Here is an 18318-nt window from a genome sequence, read left to right as displayed (position 1 = left end):
ACACATAGAAAGAAATATTTTTTAAAAATTATCAATTTAGCAGCAACAGGTCAATTCGTTATCTTAAAAAATACGGGAGAAGGATTAGCTTTCTAAGAGCTTTATCACGGATTTGTTTGAAATTGTGTGTCATTTGGTGGGAGTGTTTGGTTTGTATAAATGGGAATGCCATCACTTTGTTCCTTTCCATTTAAGAGGGAACTGACATCTCCCCTAACGATTGTTAATTTTTTTTAAGGGAACCCTTCTCCCTGTCCCTCAAACCCCAGCAACAAAAGAAAGAAAGATAGAAAGAACAACTTAGAAAAAAAGAAGTAAACTCTAATCTGTAAAATAGTACGGTTGGATTGCTGAGAATCTATGTAAAGAGCTAGGAAATATAGGTTAATAATTTTTGGAACAAATTTTAAATATAGGCATCACTAGAGGAAAATATCTATGGACTGTTCTATTAATGAAGAATGTCTGTCTTAACTCCCCGCTTGTTATGGGAGGAGGAGAAAATAAGAAGAATCTAATAAGGAACAAGTGATTTTACTTTTTTAGCTCCCAGCTACTGTTGTGCTCATTTTAATTGCTGTTTTGAAGATCTGCTGCTTAATTATCCCCATCCCTCAGCTGGAGATGTGGAGTATTTCCTTTCAGTTTTTCCTGATGTTGAATTCTCCTTTTGTATTCCCTCCTGGGGCCAGGGGTCAGAATTCCCAAGCATGACCACAGCTTCTTTTAAACATCTAAGCTTCCCAGTGGGAAAGAAACTCCAGCTCGACAGGTAATGGGAGTGGGTGGGGTTGCTGCCTGCAATTTCTCTAAAACCGCTATAGTGCCTTCGTACATACACCCAGACATCCTAAGCAGGAGGAGCTCGTGTGTATGTGCATGTGGTCCAGTCACTCCACAGACATTAAGTACGTTTGCCCATTAAGGAAATTGGAGTGGTTCTGGATAGGCCCCAAAGGCAGTGGGCTAAATTTAAAATAAATAAACAGAAATCAAGGAAGTTAAATATGCTTTCATGTCTTGATAAAGTGGAATGCCAAGATCCTTCCTTGTGTTATTGCCCTCGTTACTGTGCACTGACTTCTCCAGGTGTGTCGTTTTGACAACTACATACAGTGATTTGGAAAGTCTGTTTGTGTTGGGCCAGTAGAAAGGGGTTTCTGTTTTTCTGCTCTTGTCCTTCTTTGTCTCCTCTCCTTCCCCCTACCCGCTCCCATTTTTTTCGTCAGCTTGCTGGAAGCTTTGCTTTATTGGTTGGCAGTGACCTAAGAACAGGATATAGTGAGGATATAATGGAAGAGAAAAACTCTTTCCTTTCCATGGTATTCTTTGGCAAGAGCCATGTCTGCTGAGAGGTTAGGTGGCTTCCATAACACTTAGAAAATTTGGTGGGAGCGGCTTCTCTTCCACCACATTCTGGCATGTGTACAGAGGTCTGCTGGTCACCTCTCATTATGTAGATTTATCTTGTAAACATTTCGATCGTGTAAATTTGAGCTTTCCAATTTTTACTAGTTTCCTTTATTTTTTTTTAAACATTGAATACTAGTGGCTGGAGGTACCCATCTTTCAAACATCACAAACTTGGTTTCGGTCTACCACATGAGTAGCCAAAAGGAAAAAGCACTCATGGGGAAGAGACGTCTTCCATCAGACTGGAGACCTCTACTGGCAATTGAAATCCAGTGCCATGACCTAATTTTAGGTGTTTAAACAAACAAAAAAAAAACAACAACAACAAAAAAACAAAGTTCAGATCTCCGAGACACTGTGAAGAAATGGATGGCCTGTAGGGCATCTCTGATCCCTCCATACCTACCCTTGATCTTTTCCATTTGCAGCATGCACAGAAGTTAACTTAGCAGTGCTGCATGTTAAGGTTCCAAACCAAATTCTTTCACCAGTGTCCCCCAGTAAATCAACATTATCCATTGATTGCCATCGATCAGTTTTATTTATAGCAGCTTAATTTTCTAATTATATGGCTCCTGTTCTAAGAACTTTCCCACCTCTTCTGACATGAATGTAGCATAAATTAGTAGTTGGTTCTTCCAAGTTCCTGTGGGTTGAATGCAGTATCTGAGATTATGCAAAAAAAAAAAAAAAAAAGGAAAAGAAATTCCTACCTAAGAATTTGGAAGAGCTTTTATTAATATATCTAGCAGAAACTAACATTTCACGGGCTATTGACGTGTTGCAAATATTCACTTGAATTTTTGCCATGGGGGGGCAGTTTTTATAAGGTTAACAGCCAGATTCCATATCGACCTCAGATGCTGTGTACTTTTTAATTTTATTTTTTTATATTTTGCCATCTTGACTCTTCTCTTAAACAAAATGAAGATGTCTCTGCTGAGCAAAACACTTAAGCCAAGCCTGTTTTCCTCTGCAGTGTAAACGAAATGTTTTCAGCAGACTTGGCTGTAATAGCCATCTCTAAGATTAGGGAACAATTGAGTCTTCATATAGAAAAGGTCCCCTTCTACCCCATCCTCAGAGTTCAGATTCAGTATATAACACTTTGTAGGTTATTGTTTGGATTTTGGGTTTTTTCTTTTGTTTTAACTATCTATAAGGTCTTTTACTAGGAGTAGAGATGCATTTTTAGCTGGTTGGGGGAAAAATCAAACTTTTTCTTCTCCAGTTTTTGCCAAGTTTTGTCACACTTCATGCCTATGCATTAATTACACTTCTTAGTGATACTGCAAAAAGAAATCTTATTCTTGAATTGTTTTCCTTCCTGTGAGTGTCTTGCTGAGGCTGCATGTGATGGTGCAGTTGAAAATATTCCAGCCTATGTGTCCAGTGAATGATCAATCTATAGACCTCAGAACCCATTCAGAAAATAGGATGCCCTCACCCTCTGCTGCACGCTGCACCACACCCTCTTAACTTTCTTACCTACAAGGACAGGGTGTCCACACAGTCTAGAAACAGGCAAATATACGTAATGTTGTCAAGAACATCATCAATCTATTAAAAAAAAAACCCACATAGAATGTTCTCTGTATTTCCAGAGTTAGTGCATACCCTGTAATAAGCTCTGTAGGTTTTATGGCCAGTGCCAAAAGTGTGTGTATTTTCAGAGATGGTCCCTACTTATTAATGATGGTGGTGTTTTCTTGACCTTGAATTTGACAAAGGGGGTACTGGCATCACATTCTTTAGATTTAAAATAACGATCAACTTCAAGAACCTATGAACATAATAATATATAATAAGTTAATAAAAATAGAACACTGACCCTCCCTGCCCTGCCCACAGTGCTTCCCCTGCACTGCCTTCACTGCCAAAGAAAAGAGGCCATGAACATTTCCAGGTTGGCAGAGGGAACACTGGTCAGGAAACAGAACTGCTCCCCACTGGCCGGGCATTCCTGCTGTCCTTAGGTGAGTGGTCACTTGGACTAGATCTGAAGGAATTATCAAGTATTCTAACATGTGAGTGGTTTTTAAACTGTCAATGTCTTGTAGTATCCTCCTACCACCACCACTTAAAAAAAAAAAAACGAAAATGACAGAAGCTGCCAGTGTTTGCCGCACAGAATTTAAATAGTTCTTGTCAGTAAGCCACATACCTGAGTTTGTTTTTAACGAGAAACTCTGCACACCAGGAAAATTTGTACCACCCTGACCCAGGGGTCTCTGCCAGACTCCCATCGTGGGGTCTTCATTGTGACAAATGCTTGTTTTGTCCTTGGGAGAGGAAAGGTCAGATGAAGGCAAGAAGTTTCTGTTTTAAATAAAAAAGAATTAGTGTTTCCCCAAAGCACTTTGTGCCTCAGTTCAGTTTTCAACGCTATCAGTCCTCGCTTCCCCATCCACTGGCCCGTCTCGAGCCAAGGTTAATACGTTGAGACTGTCTTTACAAAAAGAAATTCCTCTTTACTGCTAATGGGAACAGCAAAAGAAAAATTGTGAAGATAGTTTACAATATCGTTGTAGCAGAGTTGTGAATCGAAGTGCTTTTCTTTCCCATCTCCCCTGCTTTCTGGGACCTCCCACAGAATCTGGCACGCCTTCTCCCTGGGCTCCTGACAGGTGTGTACGGTTCTCTGAGGGCTGGGTTGTAGGAGGTCACTGGAGGTGAGCTGGAGCAGTCTTAACTGCAGGACTAGCCTTACAGCAGAGCTTTATGAAGAGAGTCTATCCTAAATGTGTTCGCCAAAAATGAACAGGGGGGGGTCTTTATACAAAACAAAGCAAAAACCTTTGGAATCCTTCAAGAAGTTATGTACCTTTTAAAGGTAGTAGAGGTTCTCACCTTGCCAGAAATTTCAGAATAAGTTGGAATAAATGTGTTTAAAACACCACTCCTACCCCCCCTTTTAATTTTGTCCAAGGAATTAATTACTTAAGTGTAGTATTTCTGAATGTGCCTTTGTGAGTACAGAGACCATCTGTTTTAGGAAGAAGCTAACCGTGGGGATAAGACAGAAGGGCGGTCAGCGTGGTCTTTAGGGAAGTCAGCGATTCTCCTGGCGGTCCCCAGGGGCAGCTCTGGAGTTTTCATTAGCATCAATATTGCACAGTGTAGAGTTGTATGGAAGAGATTCTGGGGCTCGGGAGGGAGAATGAGGTGATGGTGCACAATGACAGAGACCCAGGTTCATCCAAGAGTGCAGGTTGAATTTATCTATCTGCAGTACCTAGTTTCCTTCGTGTGTGTGTGTGTGTGTGTGTGTGTGTGTGTGTGTGTGTGTGGCTGTTTTAGTTTTTGTTTTTCTGTAAGCACTGGAGAACTGAAATATGGTGATGTTTGTGACACATTCATGCATGTCAAGAAACGTTTTCTAGCTTCTGCCGTGTGTGGGGGCAGGCAGCGCATTTCCACCCTCTGAGTCTGTGTTCTAAGAAGGCAGTTACTTTCCTCACATCATGTTGCTGTTTATGCGAACAGGGTATTACACGCAAGGAAAAAGCTTTTGAGAGAATAAGATGGAAATGTTTGAGAAAGAAAAGAGAAAAATCTGAAATCATATTTTATTTCTTCAGAACTATTATAGTTAAGCATAGAAATCTGCAGTGTCTCTTCATTTGCTTTTGTGTTTGTTTTAAACAATGCCACCTCTTCTCCCCATGCCCTATCTTCTAAAGAAACCGCAAGTGAACACTAAGGGCCATTTCCATAATTCCTCAGAACTCCCCAAAGAGGAAAACAATCCCTCCCGCAAGATTCCTTCAGCTTCATTCAGGAGACAAAGGGAGGAGAGATGCGGCTTTCTGTGCTTCTCTCTCATTCCTCTCTAATGGCCTTGAAATGTATTATTATGCAAATGTGAATTTTGATACTGAATTTAAGAAGAGGTTGTTGGATTTTTTCTTTTTTCAGAAAAAAAAAAAAGGTCCCAGATGTGGTCATCATTGCTTCTTTATTTTGTAACGTGAATTGTAACTATGCATTCTGCAAAGGGGGGGTGGGGAGGGCAGAAAGGGGAAGGAAGTAGCTTTGCATCCTTGTTCTACGGTTTCTGTGTCCATGGTATCCGTACATCCTGGCGGGGAAGGGGAGTGAGCCGGAAGCAGTCAAGTCGGCACAGTGAGGTGGAGAGAGACCTGGAGCCCTCCCCGCAGCCCCGGGGGGCGCCTGCAGTTCCTGTCAGCTGGTGTAGTACAGGATTCTCCGCCCTAGCCGCGCAGTGTTAGCCCAGGGCGACAGGGGGCCCCTCGGAGGCCCTAGTGTTTTCTGGGAAAAAGTACTCATCCTTTCCTGAATTCAGAACCCTTTCAAGCTCAGGAAACCATGCCTCACTCGTGCTGAACTTAAAGTTAATCTTTCTGTCAATTTCCAGAACTCCTCCTGCTCCTCGCTCCTTTTAATTTTTCTTTTTTTCTTCCTTAATCCTTTTTAAGTGAACTTATTTATAAGGAAACTGCCCTGCTCTGTGGGGAAGAGGACTGTTGCTTGGCAGGCAAAAAGAAGTCTCTTCCTCATCCACGACCCCTCAGCCCAATGTAATCTCTCTGCTTCCTTGCGTTTATTCCGCTAGAGAGCTAGTGAGCCATGAGGTGCTGGACACAGGAACGCCTACAGCCGCCTCCTTGTCCTCGTAGAATTCCCTTGTTGATTTTGCCTGTGGTGAATCCTGGCACCTGCGTTGCTCTTGTCTAGGCATTATTTGCACCCTGCAGTATCATAAGCCAGAGATTGTTCTGCCCATATTCAGTGTTTCCATGCAAGCAGTTTTTGTTGTTGATGTTCACAGTACTGTAACGAGTAACGGACTTGATCACAGTCTCCTCGTGCCCAGTGCAGGGCTGTACAGGCACGATCTTATCAGGGTTCCAATCTGTTCGATTGCCTTTAGACAAAACACAAAACAAACAAAAAAATAAGATCCTGACGTTTCAACTGTCTGACACAAAACAATACCTCGAGGTACATTTCCCCTGCGATGTAGACCCTTAACTCCCCTCTCCTTCTCTGACATCAGTGGGTTATCCTTTTTAAAATATGAATGTGTAAATAGTGGGATAACTTTTACAATTTTTTTCTTTGCTGTGAAAGTAGCCCTGAAATATGATATTTTTCCTTTTTTTTTTTTTTTTAAGCCATCTGAAGTTTCAGATCTTCTTTCATGCTTAAGAAGAGAAAGCAGAACAGGTCAGGGGAGTGGATGTGCATTTGTGGGGTGGTTGTCTCTCCACTGCCTCCCACACACAGTGGCAGCCGACCCGTGTCCAAACCCTGTTTCGAAGAGATGCCATCTATTCCAGATCTAGTTCCAGGGTGAGGAGTGTCCAAATTTCTCTCTTCCAGAAGATCCATCCCCTCCAGGCACTCCAGGACGTTTTTTAACCTAAGACCTTGAGCTCTCAACCTTTCTTGCTTCACCCACAGGCTCACTTTTTGAGTAACCGAGTAGCATTCTGTGGTTCATAAAGGGACTCATCCCTGGCATTTCAATTTGGCACTGTAGAATTCATAGACTTATCACTTTGCAATGCGTTAGAAATGTATTGATTTCTTACTTAGAAGGAAATTCATCTGAGACGTGCAAACAACCTTCCTGAAAGGTGTGGGCACCCTCAGGCATTCCTCTGAATGCCTTTCTACGTGAAGCTTGAAGCTGACATTAGGTAGAGGGAAATAACGTTTAACGAATGCTGCTTGTAGATCTGTCAGCTACAGCTCTCCTAGATTTGGCGACCCTACAAGGCAGGGTCAGAATAGATCGTTTTGAACAGCTTCTTCACAAACGCCTCTCCCTACCCCCCCCACCCAGCATCTTAAAGCTAAACCCTGTATCTGTTTAAAGGCCCTTTTTAGTTTGAGCTCACCAATCTTGTATAGTGACGACTTCCTTCAAGGGGAAGAACCTTGAGAATAAATGCACACCTATTCACCACCCACCTTCTGATTTGAGACGCTATCCACCTTTGGATTTTATTTCTGTTGTTTGTTTGGAGGCCTCTTTTCTGTCGGTCTCCTTCCTCCAGTCCCCCATAAGTTCTTACTGCCCTTATATCCATCCACAATGCTCCCAAAGGGCTTTGCTGATCTCTGCACTTCTTTCCTGGGACCCTCCCTCACCACCACCCTTTGCACACACCAGTGACCAAAGTGTGTCCAGTGATCTCACAGAAGTCGTCAAAAATGATGCCTGCACCACGAATGTGCTCACAGAGACACGTGCACAAGATTCTGCACCCTTGGCCTTAACCTCTGTATGACTTAAGGTGCAGGAACATTTTTAACAGGTTATTAAAAAAAAAAAAAATGCTTCTGGGAGGGGAAAAAAAAGGCAGACAAAACAGCTCAATTGTGCCCACTCCTAACTCTACTATTTGCCTACAACTGAATTCTGTGCCCACCCCACCCATCCCTGTTTTGAGTAACCAAAAAGAGACAACAAAAGCAACCTGAGGAGAGGTTTCTGGACTATTTTATCTTTCTCCATTTAGCTGGAGATATAAATGCTGCTTTGGGTTCCATAATCCTAGGGGCTGTGTTTACATAGTAAAATATATCCTACCAAATCAGGAAACAAGCATGGGGATCTCTGCAGTGAGAGAGAGCTAATTAGGTCGCCGATGGTGAACAAGAGAAGTGCGGGGGTCCGGGGGTGGGGGGCACAGGAGGGAAGACGGAGAAGTGCTCCCCTCCTCCCTTCACTTCTCTCCTTGGCCCCTTTCAACAGAAGGCACAGAGAAAAGCATCAGAAAGAGGCTGGAGTTTTAAAAGGCAGCTTTCCAACTTTGCACACAAACAGGTTAACAGGAAGGTACAGCAAAAATCCTCTCATCTGAAACAGCAGAAACAAAACCTACCAACCTGACTCCATAGTTGCACATAGTGACGCTCTCTGCAAGTTACCTAGAAGTGTTTTGTTTTTCTTATACTTGAAATAGCTTTTACGATGTTACTTTGGCGGCTTTCTTTTCTCTCTCCTGGCGGGCAACAGAGGAAGCGGATGATGGGATCCAAGGAAGCGTGAGGGGAGAAAAGGAAGGATATGGCATTGTCTTTTTTGTGTGTGTTTCCTTAAACATATAGAGGTTTAATTGAACTCCCATGTGTTGAAATTGCTCCTCATATTACTGGTTTTACATGGACACAGAAACTAGGCACTTTAGAGGTGCACTTGCATGGCAGGCTGGGCCCCCCTTTTCTCTATTTTATTTTACTTTTTTAGTATAGTGGTACTTAAAATCACTGGTTCACTTAAAGAAAAAAACAAACAATAAAATGTTAAACTCTACTAATGTACAAATAAGCTGAAAAGTTGCATTTTATGTGTATTTTTCGCCATAGCAGGTACTGTATTTCTCATGCTGGATTTAAAAAAAAAAAGAAAAAACCAACAAAAAAAAAAACTAAAGGGTGGTGTTTATTGGATTGTGACAGGTTGCGTACTGAGGAACTAAGTCGCCGTCATTTCATTAAAACTGAGAGATGATGTAATGCATATATAAGAGTTTTCTGAAGGGTTTTTTTGGGCTTTTAAACAGCTTATTTTTGTTTTGTTTAGTTTTTTATTTTATTTTATTTTGGAAAGATATGATTGTATTATGTGCAACTCAGTTGCTTACATTATAACTACAAAATATTTTTGGGTTCCTGGAAAAAAAAAAAACAAAAAAGAAAAAAGACTAATAAATGTGTTTGGCTGCTAAGCATTGATTGCGGTTTCCTGTTTTATTCTGCCGATTTAGTTTGTTGAAGGTTTATGTTCTGTTTCTTCTTCTCTCTCCCTCCCTGCTCCACCCGCGGAAGCTCCCTGAAACTCAGCAACTGAACTGGGCCTCCATTGTGTCTGTTTGGCCCTGTGAGGTTTTGGCTGTTGGGGTGGTCAGCGCAGCGGGGTGGCGGTGGGCCCAGGCTCCTCGCTGCCTGCCCCCAGTGCGGGGTCCCCAGTCTCTTAAAAGAAACTGATGTTCTCCTTCTGCCTCTTGTTGTTGTCTTGTTTAATCCCTACTTGCCTTTGGAGTGAGAACCAGGAGAGCAGAGAGTAATGCCTGGTGGAGGCTGTGGCCGAGAACCAGCCAGCCCACTGTTTCCGAAAACCCCACGCTCTGCGCCCCACTCTGTTCTGAGCGCTGCTGGCTGGCTGAGGAGGTTGCCCCCATCCCAGCAGGCTCTTATATATGCTTAGCTGCTAAAACAGAGACTTGTTAGACATGTGGCCATGAAGCGCCTCTAGAATGGCAGAGGGGAGGAACGGAAGGAAGTGAACATTTTCTAATTCCCAGGTACCGTTGTCTGACTTCATTCTCAGAATGCTGTGCCAAGCAGATGGTAGCGAACCCATTTCATGAGGAAACCGGCTCAGAAGAACTTAATTAGCTAATAATAGGGAACACTGATTGCTTGCTTACTATAGACTGGGCGAGGCATGTAATGTACATTCACTTATTTCATTGAAATTCGTCTCAATCACTGGTGAAGCCATAACAGGAATCCAGACAAGATCCAGAAGTTACTGTGCCGAAATGCCCTCTGCAGAAAAGCACCTGGGTTTCTGAGAAAATGTTCTTAAGCGAGTCTATTGTAGAAAGTGGTAGGCCATACACCTTCCAATTCTTGGGTGGTAAACTACGTCAATGCTGGGAAATGTGAGACGAGGTGAACGAGATGCTCAAGAACACCTTGAGGGCTCATCTGTTCCAAGCAAGTGCTATTTCTGAGGAATAGAGATTGTTGCAGAAACTCCGAAGACCTGTATCACCAAGGACTTTATTTTAAATTTGGGGTATTGTAGAAATGTGTCGATGGCTAAGGATGGGGGCGTTGTAGAATGAAAGGTAGTGGTTAAGACTTCAGCATCTGACTCAGCCTTCCTCACGCCTGTGGGCCCTGCCATCACCTTAGGTGACTCCCAAGTGTCCACATGGGAAATCCGCCCTAACAGCCAGGCTTCTACGTTTCTTCCTCCAGACCACCCCAGCCACACACTCCCATAGTCACCCCAAATTGCTCCCCTCCAGAATCATGAATTTCAGCATCCTTGACTTTACCCTTGTGTCTTCCCAACTGGTTCTCACTCCTGTGTTTTAAAACTCATCAGCCACTCCAGGACACTGACCTATTTACTTTCTTCTAACCCATTGGCCCTCTCTTTCCTCCTTCCTAATGCAGGTTAGGTTTTATAGCCCATAATTTCAATAACGTGGTTGCTAACACCTCTAAATTCCCTTGCTGCTCCTGTTTTGACAACCATGTGACAAAATCCCCACTTTGGAAACCCTACTCTCTATTTTCTGCCAGTACCCAAGAGCAGCATGGCTCAGAAAAAAAGTCACAATGGGGCCAATAAGGACTCCTGTCAGTCTGTAACCAACCGGCAATGAGACCTTGACGCCACGCAGCGAGTATCCTAATGCACAGAGAAAGAAAATGAGAGGTGTCAGAAAAATCCCCTAAACTCCCGCTTCCAAAGTATAATCAGAGAGAGGTGCTTCCCCCTTCAAGTGCTGCTTCCTTCAGTGTGTGGGACCCTTTCCCTTCCAGCCCCCTTGGGTACGTTTGACTCTCCATCATCCATTTTCTCTTCATGTGTTCGGCTGGGACCCCTGGCCAGTCGGCATGCTCAGTCAAGTCCATGCTATTGTAGACACCCTCCTGTGGGCCCCCGTCTGGCCCCTGCCCCACCAGCTGCTGTCCCATGTTTCTTCTGGAGAAATTTTCTCTCCTCCCCTTCCTGGGTCTCTGCCTCGATTATCGTTCCCCTAAGGTCACTAACAACCTCCCTAGTCCAGTGGACACGGCCATTTACCTCTTGATACCACAGCCCCTGGATTTCCTTCTATGCTCTAACGTGTTCCTTTACCTCTTCCATCTCTCTCAGCCTCTGTTGCCTTGGCCAGGAAATGTTGGATTTTGTCAGCGCTCAACCCCAGGCGCCGCCTTGTTCTCTGTGCCAAAATCCTAGGTGGTGTCCTCCTCACTGGCCGCCTTTCTTAATCCCTTTTTTCCTCTGACTGAGCTCTAAATTTTAAATTTTGGAGTGCCCCTAGGCTCAGGCCCAGTCCTGAGTTTTGCTTTCTAGTCACGTTGCTCCTCCGAGATGAGATCAACCAGCCCTGTTTTTTTGTTTTTAAGATCTTATTTATTTATTTGACAGAGAGAGACACAGCGAGAAAGGGAACACAAGCAGGGGGAGTGGGAGAGGGAGAGGCAGGCCTCCCGCCGAGCGGAGAGCCCGATGTGGGGCTTGATCCCAGGACCTGAGCCGGAGACAGACGCTTAATGACTGAGCCACCCAGGTGCCCCAACCAGCCCTGTGTTTTTAAAAATACAACACATGTTGCCATCCTACCCAAATTATGTCTCCAACCGTGGCCTTTCTAATGTCCTGTCTATCCAACTGACTCACTGTCTACTTCCAAGTCTAACGGTCAAATCCCTCCACCTTCCTCGTCAAATCTATCTCCCTGGTCTTAACCATCTCAGTAAATGGCACCACCATTCAAACTCACAGCTGCTTCACACCACTAATTCAGCCATCAGGAAGCCCTTCAGCTGTATGTTAAACATACTTACCCACACGGTCCACATCTTCCCACAAGCAACTCAGGTCCAGCCACCACTGCAGGAGGCCCTCCCCGTCTGCCGTCCTCCCCTCAAGCCCACCCCAGATTTCTCTGCTGGTTCATGTCACTACCCTCCAGGGCTTTCTCCTTAAAATAAAAATCCAAAAAAAATAAAATAAAATAAAAATCCAAACTCTGCCATGGTCCACAAAACCCATGCTCAGTCTCATTCCCTGTGATTCTCAATCTCAATCCTACATGACCCCCGTTCGCTTTCCTTCTCTCAGTCACACCAAACTCATGCCCACCTCAAGGCATCATATTTATTTTTCCACTGCCTGGAATGCTTTTGTCCCTGCATCATTGTGTGGTCTCTGGGCAAATGTGAGGTCTTAACTTGCTTATCCCATCAAAAATAGCTGTCACTAGGGGCGCCTGGCCGGCTCAATAGGAGGAGCATGTGACTCGATCTCGGGGTCATGAGTTCGAGCCTCACATTGGGTGTAGAGATAACCTAAATAAATAAACTAAAAAAAAAAAAAAAAAAGCTGTCACCCCCCCCCCCCCACCCTAAGTTACTCTATGCTCTTGTCCTGCTGTATTTTCTAACAAGAACTTACCACTTTCTTTTTATTATTTATTTGAGAGAGAGAGCAAGCACAAGGAGGGGGAGAGAGAGGAGCAGAGGGAGAAGCAGACTCGCCACTGAGCAGGGAGCCCATGAAGGACTCGATCCCAGGACCCTGGGATCATGACCCGTGCCAAAGGCAGATGCTTAACTGACTGAACCACCCAGGAGCCCAGGAGCCCTGGAACTTATCACTTCCTAAAATTATCTTGTTTATTCTTCATCTTCCATCTTCCTCACTGGAATGTAAGCTCCGCACAAAAGGCAGAATTCTTTTTCCTTTTTAAATTAAGTAGGCACCATACCCAACTGTGGCTTGACTCAACGACCCTAAGATCCTGAGACCGAGTCCTATGCCAGCCAGGTGCCCCAAGGCAGAATTCTTTTCTGTGTTGATCATCAGCTCCAGAGCCTAAAACTCCTATGGTTTTAATTACCATCTATGTGCTAATGACTGCTGAATTTATATTTCCAGCCCTTACCATTGGGCTCCAGACCTGGATGTATAATCATCTACTCAACATTTCAAAACACCTAGACATCTTAACAGCACTGCAAACTCAACACATCCAGAACGGAAGTCTGTCCTGCCTGCAGCCCCTCCTCCCACCCCATGGTATGTGGCATTATCATCCATTCAATGATAAAACCTAGAGACCTAGGAGCATCCTTGACTCCGCCCTGTCCCTTACTCCCCAGAATTAATCCATCACTAAGATGGATTGAGTGTAGCTCTTAATCTCTTCCCTTTCTTCAATTCCTCTGCTCTTACTTCTCTCATCCAAGCTAGATCTATACCCTTAGGTCTTATCTAGTCCACGGCATTAGCCCAACTGGCTTCTCATGTGTCATTCACCCCAGTTTCCCTGCCCCTGATCCATTTCATACATAACAGATGGGATATTTTCAAAACACAAATCTGATTAAGTCACCCTCCATCATTAAAGCCTTTTAATGATTTTCCATTGCTTAGAATAAGACCCCCAAATATCTTTGTTTCCAACAAGGATCTCCTGGTCTGGCCTCCATCTACTTCTCCAAATTTACCTCCCTCTCTTCTTGCCTTTGTCCTCTACCCTGCAGCCTCATCAGCTGACCACTGTATCCCAAGGCCTAGTACAATGCCTGGCACAAAGTATGCACCATTGAGGAATGAATGATCCTAATGGGTAACAGGACATTACATCAAGAATTTAAGAAAGAATGACGGGGGCACCTGGCTGGCTCGGTAGGGCCTGCAACTCTTGATCTGAGGGTTGTGAGTTCAAGCCCTATCGACTGTGGAGCCTACTTAGAATAAATTTTTTTTTTTAAATGTAAGACTCCTGATCTAGAGATGTTGATTTAGGTAACAGTGACAACCAGCTGGAAGTGTCTAGGTGGCTTTTGAAGATCAAGAACCAAAGCTTTGGAGAACCCGCAGACTCAGAAGGCAAGCCTTGCAGATTTGCAAGCCGTTTCCAGTGGGAGGAAAGGTGGGTCAAATCTTGGGGAAACTCCCACTGCTTCCTTTTCCAGGAATGAGAAGGGGAAATGTTAGCAAAGAAAGAGCAGTCAGAAAGGGAGGGGAATCAGTACAGTTTTGTTTTCAAAGCAAGGGGGAGGGCTTGTCAAAATTGCTAAGCACTTCAGTCAACCAGGAGAGGTGATTTAGTATAAGAAAAAAGAAAAATTGTTGGACTCAAAAATGAAAACAACATAAAGCCGTACATTAGGAAGCTGGCTCCCAGTTCTTTCCCTGCCTGTTTCATTGCCTGCATGTCCCCCCAGTACACAGACTTTATTAGTGATTATTTTTAAAAAAAAAAATACTGAAGTATAGTTGACATACAATGTTACATATTAGTGGTTCTTCATGCAAATACAGGCAAATGAACATATTATGGGAAAGGGCCTTTTGATTTGTTTATTACAGGAAGTTTGTTGGGGAATAAGTGAGTGTGGTTTGGAGGAAACCAGAGGGCAGAAGTTATATGACAGTGCTAAGGAATAAAGCAGGGAGGGGGGCACATTTGTTCAATACAGGAGGAGTCCTGGACGGTGAGTGAGGTAGGGAGTCAGCTTCTATTCTTGCCTTTGCTCAGCACTCTACACCTGGGAATCACCAGCCACATTCTGCAGGTGAGAAGACCCAGGTGCTGAAAGATTAAGTAATTGCAAATCACACAGTGCCAGGAATGGTTGGTGAAGACGCAGCCAGAAAGAGAGGTTTCCATGTTAAGGAGGTAACAGAGCAAGTGAAGATGTTTTTATAGTGGGAGAGACCTGTGCTTTTTTTTTTTTTTTTTTTTTAATCACAAGAAGGGAGGCAGAACTAGAGAGATTAAAGATTCGACATAAAGTAATTGAAAGAGCAAGATCCTTTCCTGAATGAAGATCTAGAAGACTGGAGGCAGAAACTCCTCTATGTTGAGGGGGAAAAGTGACAGCAGGGTGAAGCAGGGGCAGGGGAGCGGGCTAGAAGACTGCGGCGACAGTTGAGTTTGCAACAGTCACAGTGGAACGTGAGAACAGTAAACTCATAACTGCACATCAAAGCAGTGACAGCTCTGACACACTCTGCCAAGAGTGGGAAGCTCCCAGAAGTAAATTCTTCGTCTTCCCAGAATAGTCTGCCCTCACCCCCAACACCAAGCCTCTGCAGCTCAAGAAGGGATATAGAAGACTTGAGTGACGAGCCCAGGTAACTAACTGATGGGCTACTCTAATGGCCAAGGTATTCTGGAATTAGTGCTTCCATCAATTCCGGCTGCTAATTCTGGAGTCTAGGTGGAGGCATGAAGGATCTGTAGAAGGGGGACATTGAAGAAATGTGAGAGGTGGGGAAAGAGGAAGTGTAGTGTCAGGCTCTAACTTGTATCTTGCCTTCTGTGGGCTTTATTTCTCTCTCTCTTCTAGACTCCTTTGGGCAGCATTCATTCATTCATCTAGCAGACATTTACTGAGCACCTATACTATGCTAGATCCTGTGCTAGGTGCCAGGGGCACAGTGACCGAGATGTCATGATCTCTGATCGTGATGACATGATGAGATGACATGATCTCTGCCCCCACCGAGTCTGCCATTAGTTGGAAAGGCAAAAACACTGAATTCTGGGGACACCTAGGTGGCTCAGTTAAGTGTCTGCCTTCGGCTCAGGTCCTGGGATCGAGCCCCGCACTGGGTTCCTTGCTCAGCAGGGAGCCTGCTTCTCCCTCTCCCGCTCCCCCTGCTTATGTTCCCTCTCTCACTGTGTCTCTCTCTGTCAAATAAATAAAATCTTAAAACAAAACGCTGAACTCTGGTGAGAGTTCCGAGAGGCCTATAAGACAGGAGGTCACTCGTCATCTAGGAGATCCCACAGGTGGGATCCATAGGGTTTTGAGTGAATCCATGAATAAATGAAAGCAAAAATGAAAAGGTGACAGATAAACTGTTGTCAAAAGTAAGATCTTGAAGCCTTGAGATCTAATCAGCAACTTTTTTTTAACAGTAAGCTCTACACCTAAGGTGGGGCTTGAATTCATGACCCTGAGATGAAGAGTCGAATAATGACTGGGCCAGACAGTTGCCCCTAATCAGCAACTTTTAATAACCCTGAAGTATCGTGGTTACTGGCAAAGGGGAGTTCACCTCAGCAAACAAGCTCGGACTTCAAAATGGAATTCCTCTGGGAGGTCTCCTCCTACTGAGGAACTCAGAAATAGGTTATTTCAAAGCAGCATAGTTCCTGCTACTGTACATTTGGAGCTGCCAAGAACCAGGTGTCTGGAGCCTATCTGCCTGCAGTTAACTCCTAGCCTTCCCCCCTCCACCTGAACACTCTCAAGACGCTCAACCTGCCCACGCCTTTGTTTTGCCACCTGCAAATAGGGATCATAATAATGGCTAGCATTTACTGAGCACTTACTCTGTGCATTGCACCAAGAGCTTTATTGTATTCTTTTTTTAGATTTTAGTTTCCAAGAGAGCGCATGCGCGCGCGCGCACACGCGCACACACACACACACACACACACACACACACACACACACACACACACACACACACACACACACACAAGCTGGGGGAGGGGCAGAGGAAGAAGGAGAAAGAGAGAAAATCAATCGGACTCCTCACTGAGAGCAGAATCGGACACCAGGCTGGATCTCAGGACCCTGAGATCATGACCTCAGCCGAAACCAAGGGTCCCACTTGCTTAACCGACTGACCCACCCAGGTGACCTCAAAATTTTATTTTCAAGTAAGCTCTATAACCAATGTGGGGCTCGAACTTACCGTGAGATCAAGGGTCTCATACTGCGACTGAGCCAGCTGGATTAAATGAGATCACGTGTAAAAACCGACTGCATCATACCTAGTAAGACCTCCATAAATGTTAGAGGTTTTTATCATTATTGGCCAACCACGGTTAAGAGTGGGATCGTTAGGGAAGATTTTTTTGGACTGAGCCTTAAGTAGGAGGTAGTGAGAAAAGAGGTGTTCCAGACGGAGGGGAAATGCTTTTACCAAGTCGTGGGGGGATAGGGCATGGTTTGTGCTGGGACCTATACAGCATAGTGGCTAAGAGTGCAGAATCTGAAGTCGGGTGGCTCCATTACTAGCTGGGTGACCCTCAGCAAGTCACTCAGCTTCTGGGAGTCTCAGTTCCAGTACTGGCTGAAATCCATTTTTACTGCAGTTTTGTGCAAGGGGCTCACTTGGAACTCGACAAATGCCAATTTCCCTTGGACATCATTTCTCCTCAGAAGTGCGCTGGTGTGAGACAGGCAGTGGCAGTGAAGCTGGGGTGGGCGACAGCTATGATTAGAGCAAACACAGGGGTATCTGGGTGGCTCAGTCGGTTGAGCATGGACTTTTTCTTTTTTAAAGATTTTCTTTATTTATTTGACACAGAGAGATAGTGAGAGAGAGAGAGATTACAAGCAGGGGGAGCAGCAGGCAGAGGGAGAGGGAGAAGCAGGCTCCCCGCAGGGCAAGGAGCCCGATGCGGGGCTCGATCCCAGGACTCTGGGATCATGACCTGAGCTGAAGGCAGCTGCTTAACCAACTGAGCCACCCAGGCGCCCCTGAGCATGGACTCTTGTCTTGATTTCCGGTCAGGTCATGATCTCAGGGTGGTCAGATGGAGCCCCTCATCAGGCCTGCGGTACCCGGGGAGCCTCCCCAAGGTTCTCTTTGTCCCTCCCTCTGCCCGAGCAATCTCTTTCTCTCTAAAATAAGATCTTTCAAAAAAATAATAGCAAAACACAGAGAGGGTTTTCTAAGTGTCCCAGACATCCCTAGTCTATTACTCTAAGCTCATGGCAATCTTTTTATTTTAAGATTTTATTTGTTTATTTGACTGAGAGAGACACAGCGAGAGAGGGAACACGAGCAGGGGGAGTGGGGGAGGGAGAAGCAGGCTTCCCGCGGAGCAGGGAGCCCGATGCGGGGCTCGATCCCAGGACTCTGGGATCACAGCCCCAGCCAAAGGCACACGCTTAATGACTGAGCCACCCAGGCGCCCCTAAGCTCATGGCAATCTTAAAGGCAGTTCTTAATGTACCTTTTTCAGATGGAGACACTGAGGCGCAGAGCGGCTAAGTAACTTACGAAACGCTAATCACGTTTCTTGTACACGAAAAGACACCCGCCAACCCTCAGCGGCTAGCTGCCGGAGCGCGACAACTTTGAGCTCTCGCGTGTCCGGGACCCCCGGGGCGGGACCAAGTGGAGGAAGTCCCGCCCCGAACAGA

At 44.9% G+C, this 18318-nt stretch overlaps 1 protein-coding gene across 4 annotated transcripts in view; it reads left to right on the top strand.

Annotated features, from left to right (window-relative positions):
• Positions 1-18312, top strand: part of TNRC6B (trinucleotide repeat containing adaptor 6B) — a 257455-nt gene extending 239143 nt beyond the window's left edge. Inside the window, exons 27-28 of one of the 4 annotated variants that reach the window (XM_073882716.1) lie at positions 13076-13216; positions 13684-13782. In XM_073882716.1, the coding sequence (XP_073738817.1) occupies positions 13076-13216; positions 13684-13760 (218 nt within the window). In that variant the 3' untranslated portion in view covers positions 13761-13782. Of the gene's footprint in view, positions 1-13075; positions 13217-13683; positions 13783-18137 lie in introns of those variants that run through there. The other 3 variants (XM_025881479.2, XM_025881478.2, XM_073882718.1) reach the window with 3 other exon arrangements.
• Positions 18313-18318: the final 6 nt, after the last annotated feature.

This window comes from Callorhinus ursinus, unplaced genomic scaffold, assembly GCF_003265705.2.
Source record: "Callorhinus ursinus isolate GAN/ISIS: 27379988/994484 unplaced genomic scaffold, GSC_fseal_2.0 scaffold48, whole genome shotgun sequence".
NCBI classification, from domain to species: Eukaryota; Metazoa; Chordata; class Mammalia; order Carnivora; family Otariidae; genus Callorhinus; species Callorhinus ursinus.
This window is presented reverse-complemented; position numbering and strand designations above follow the sequence as displayed.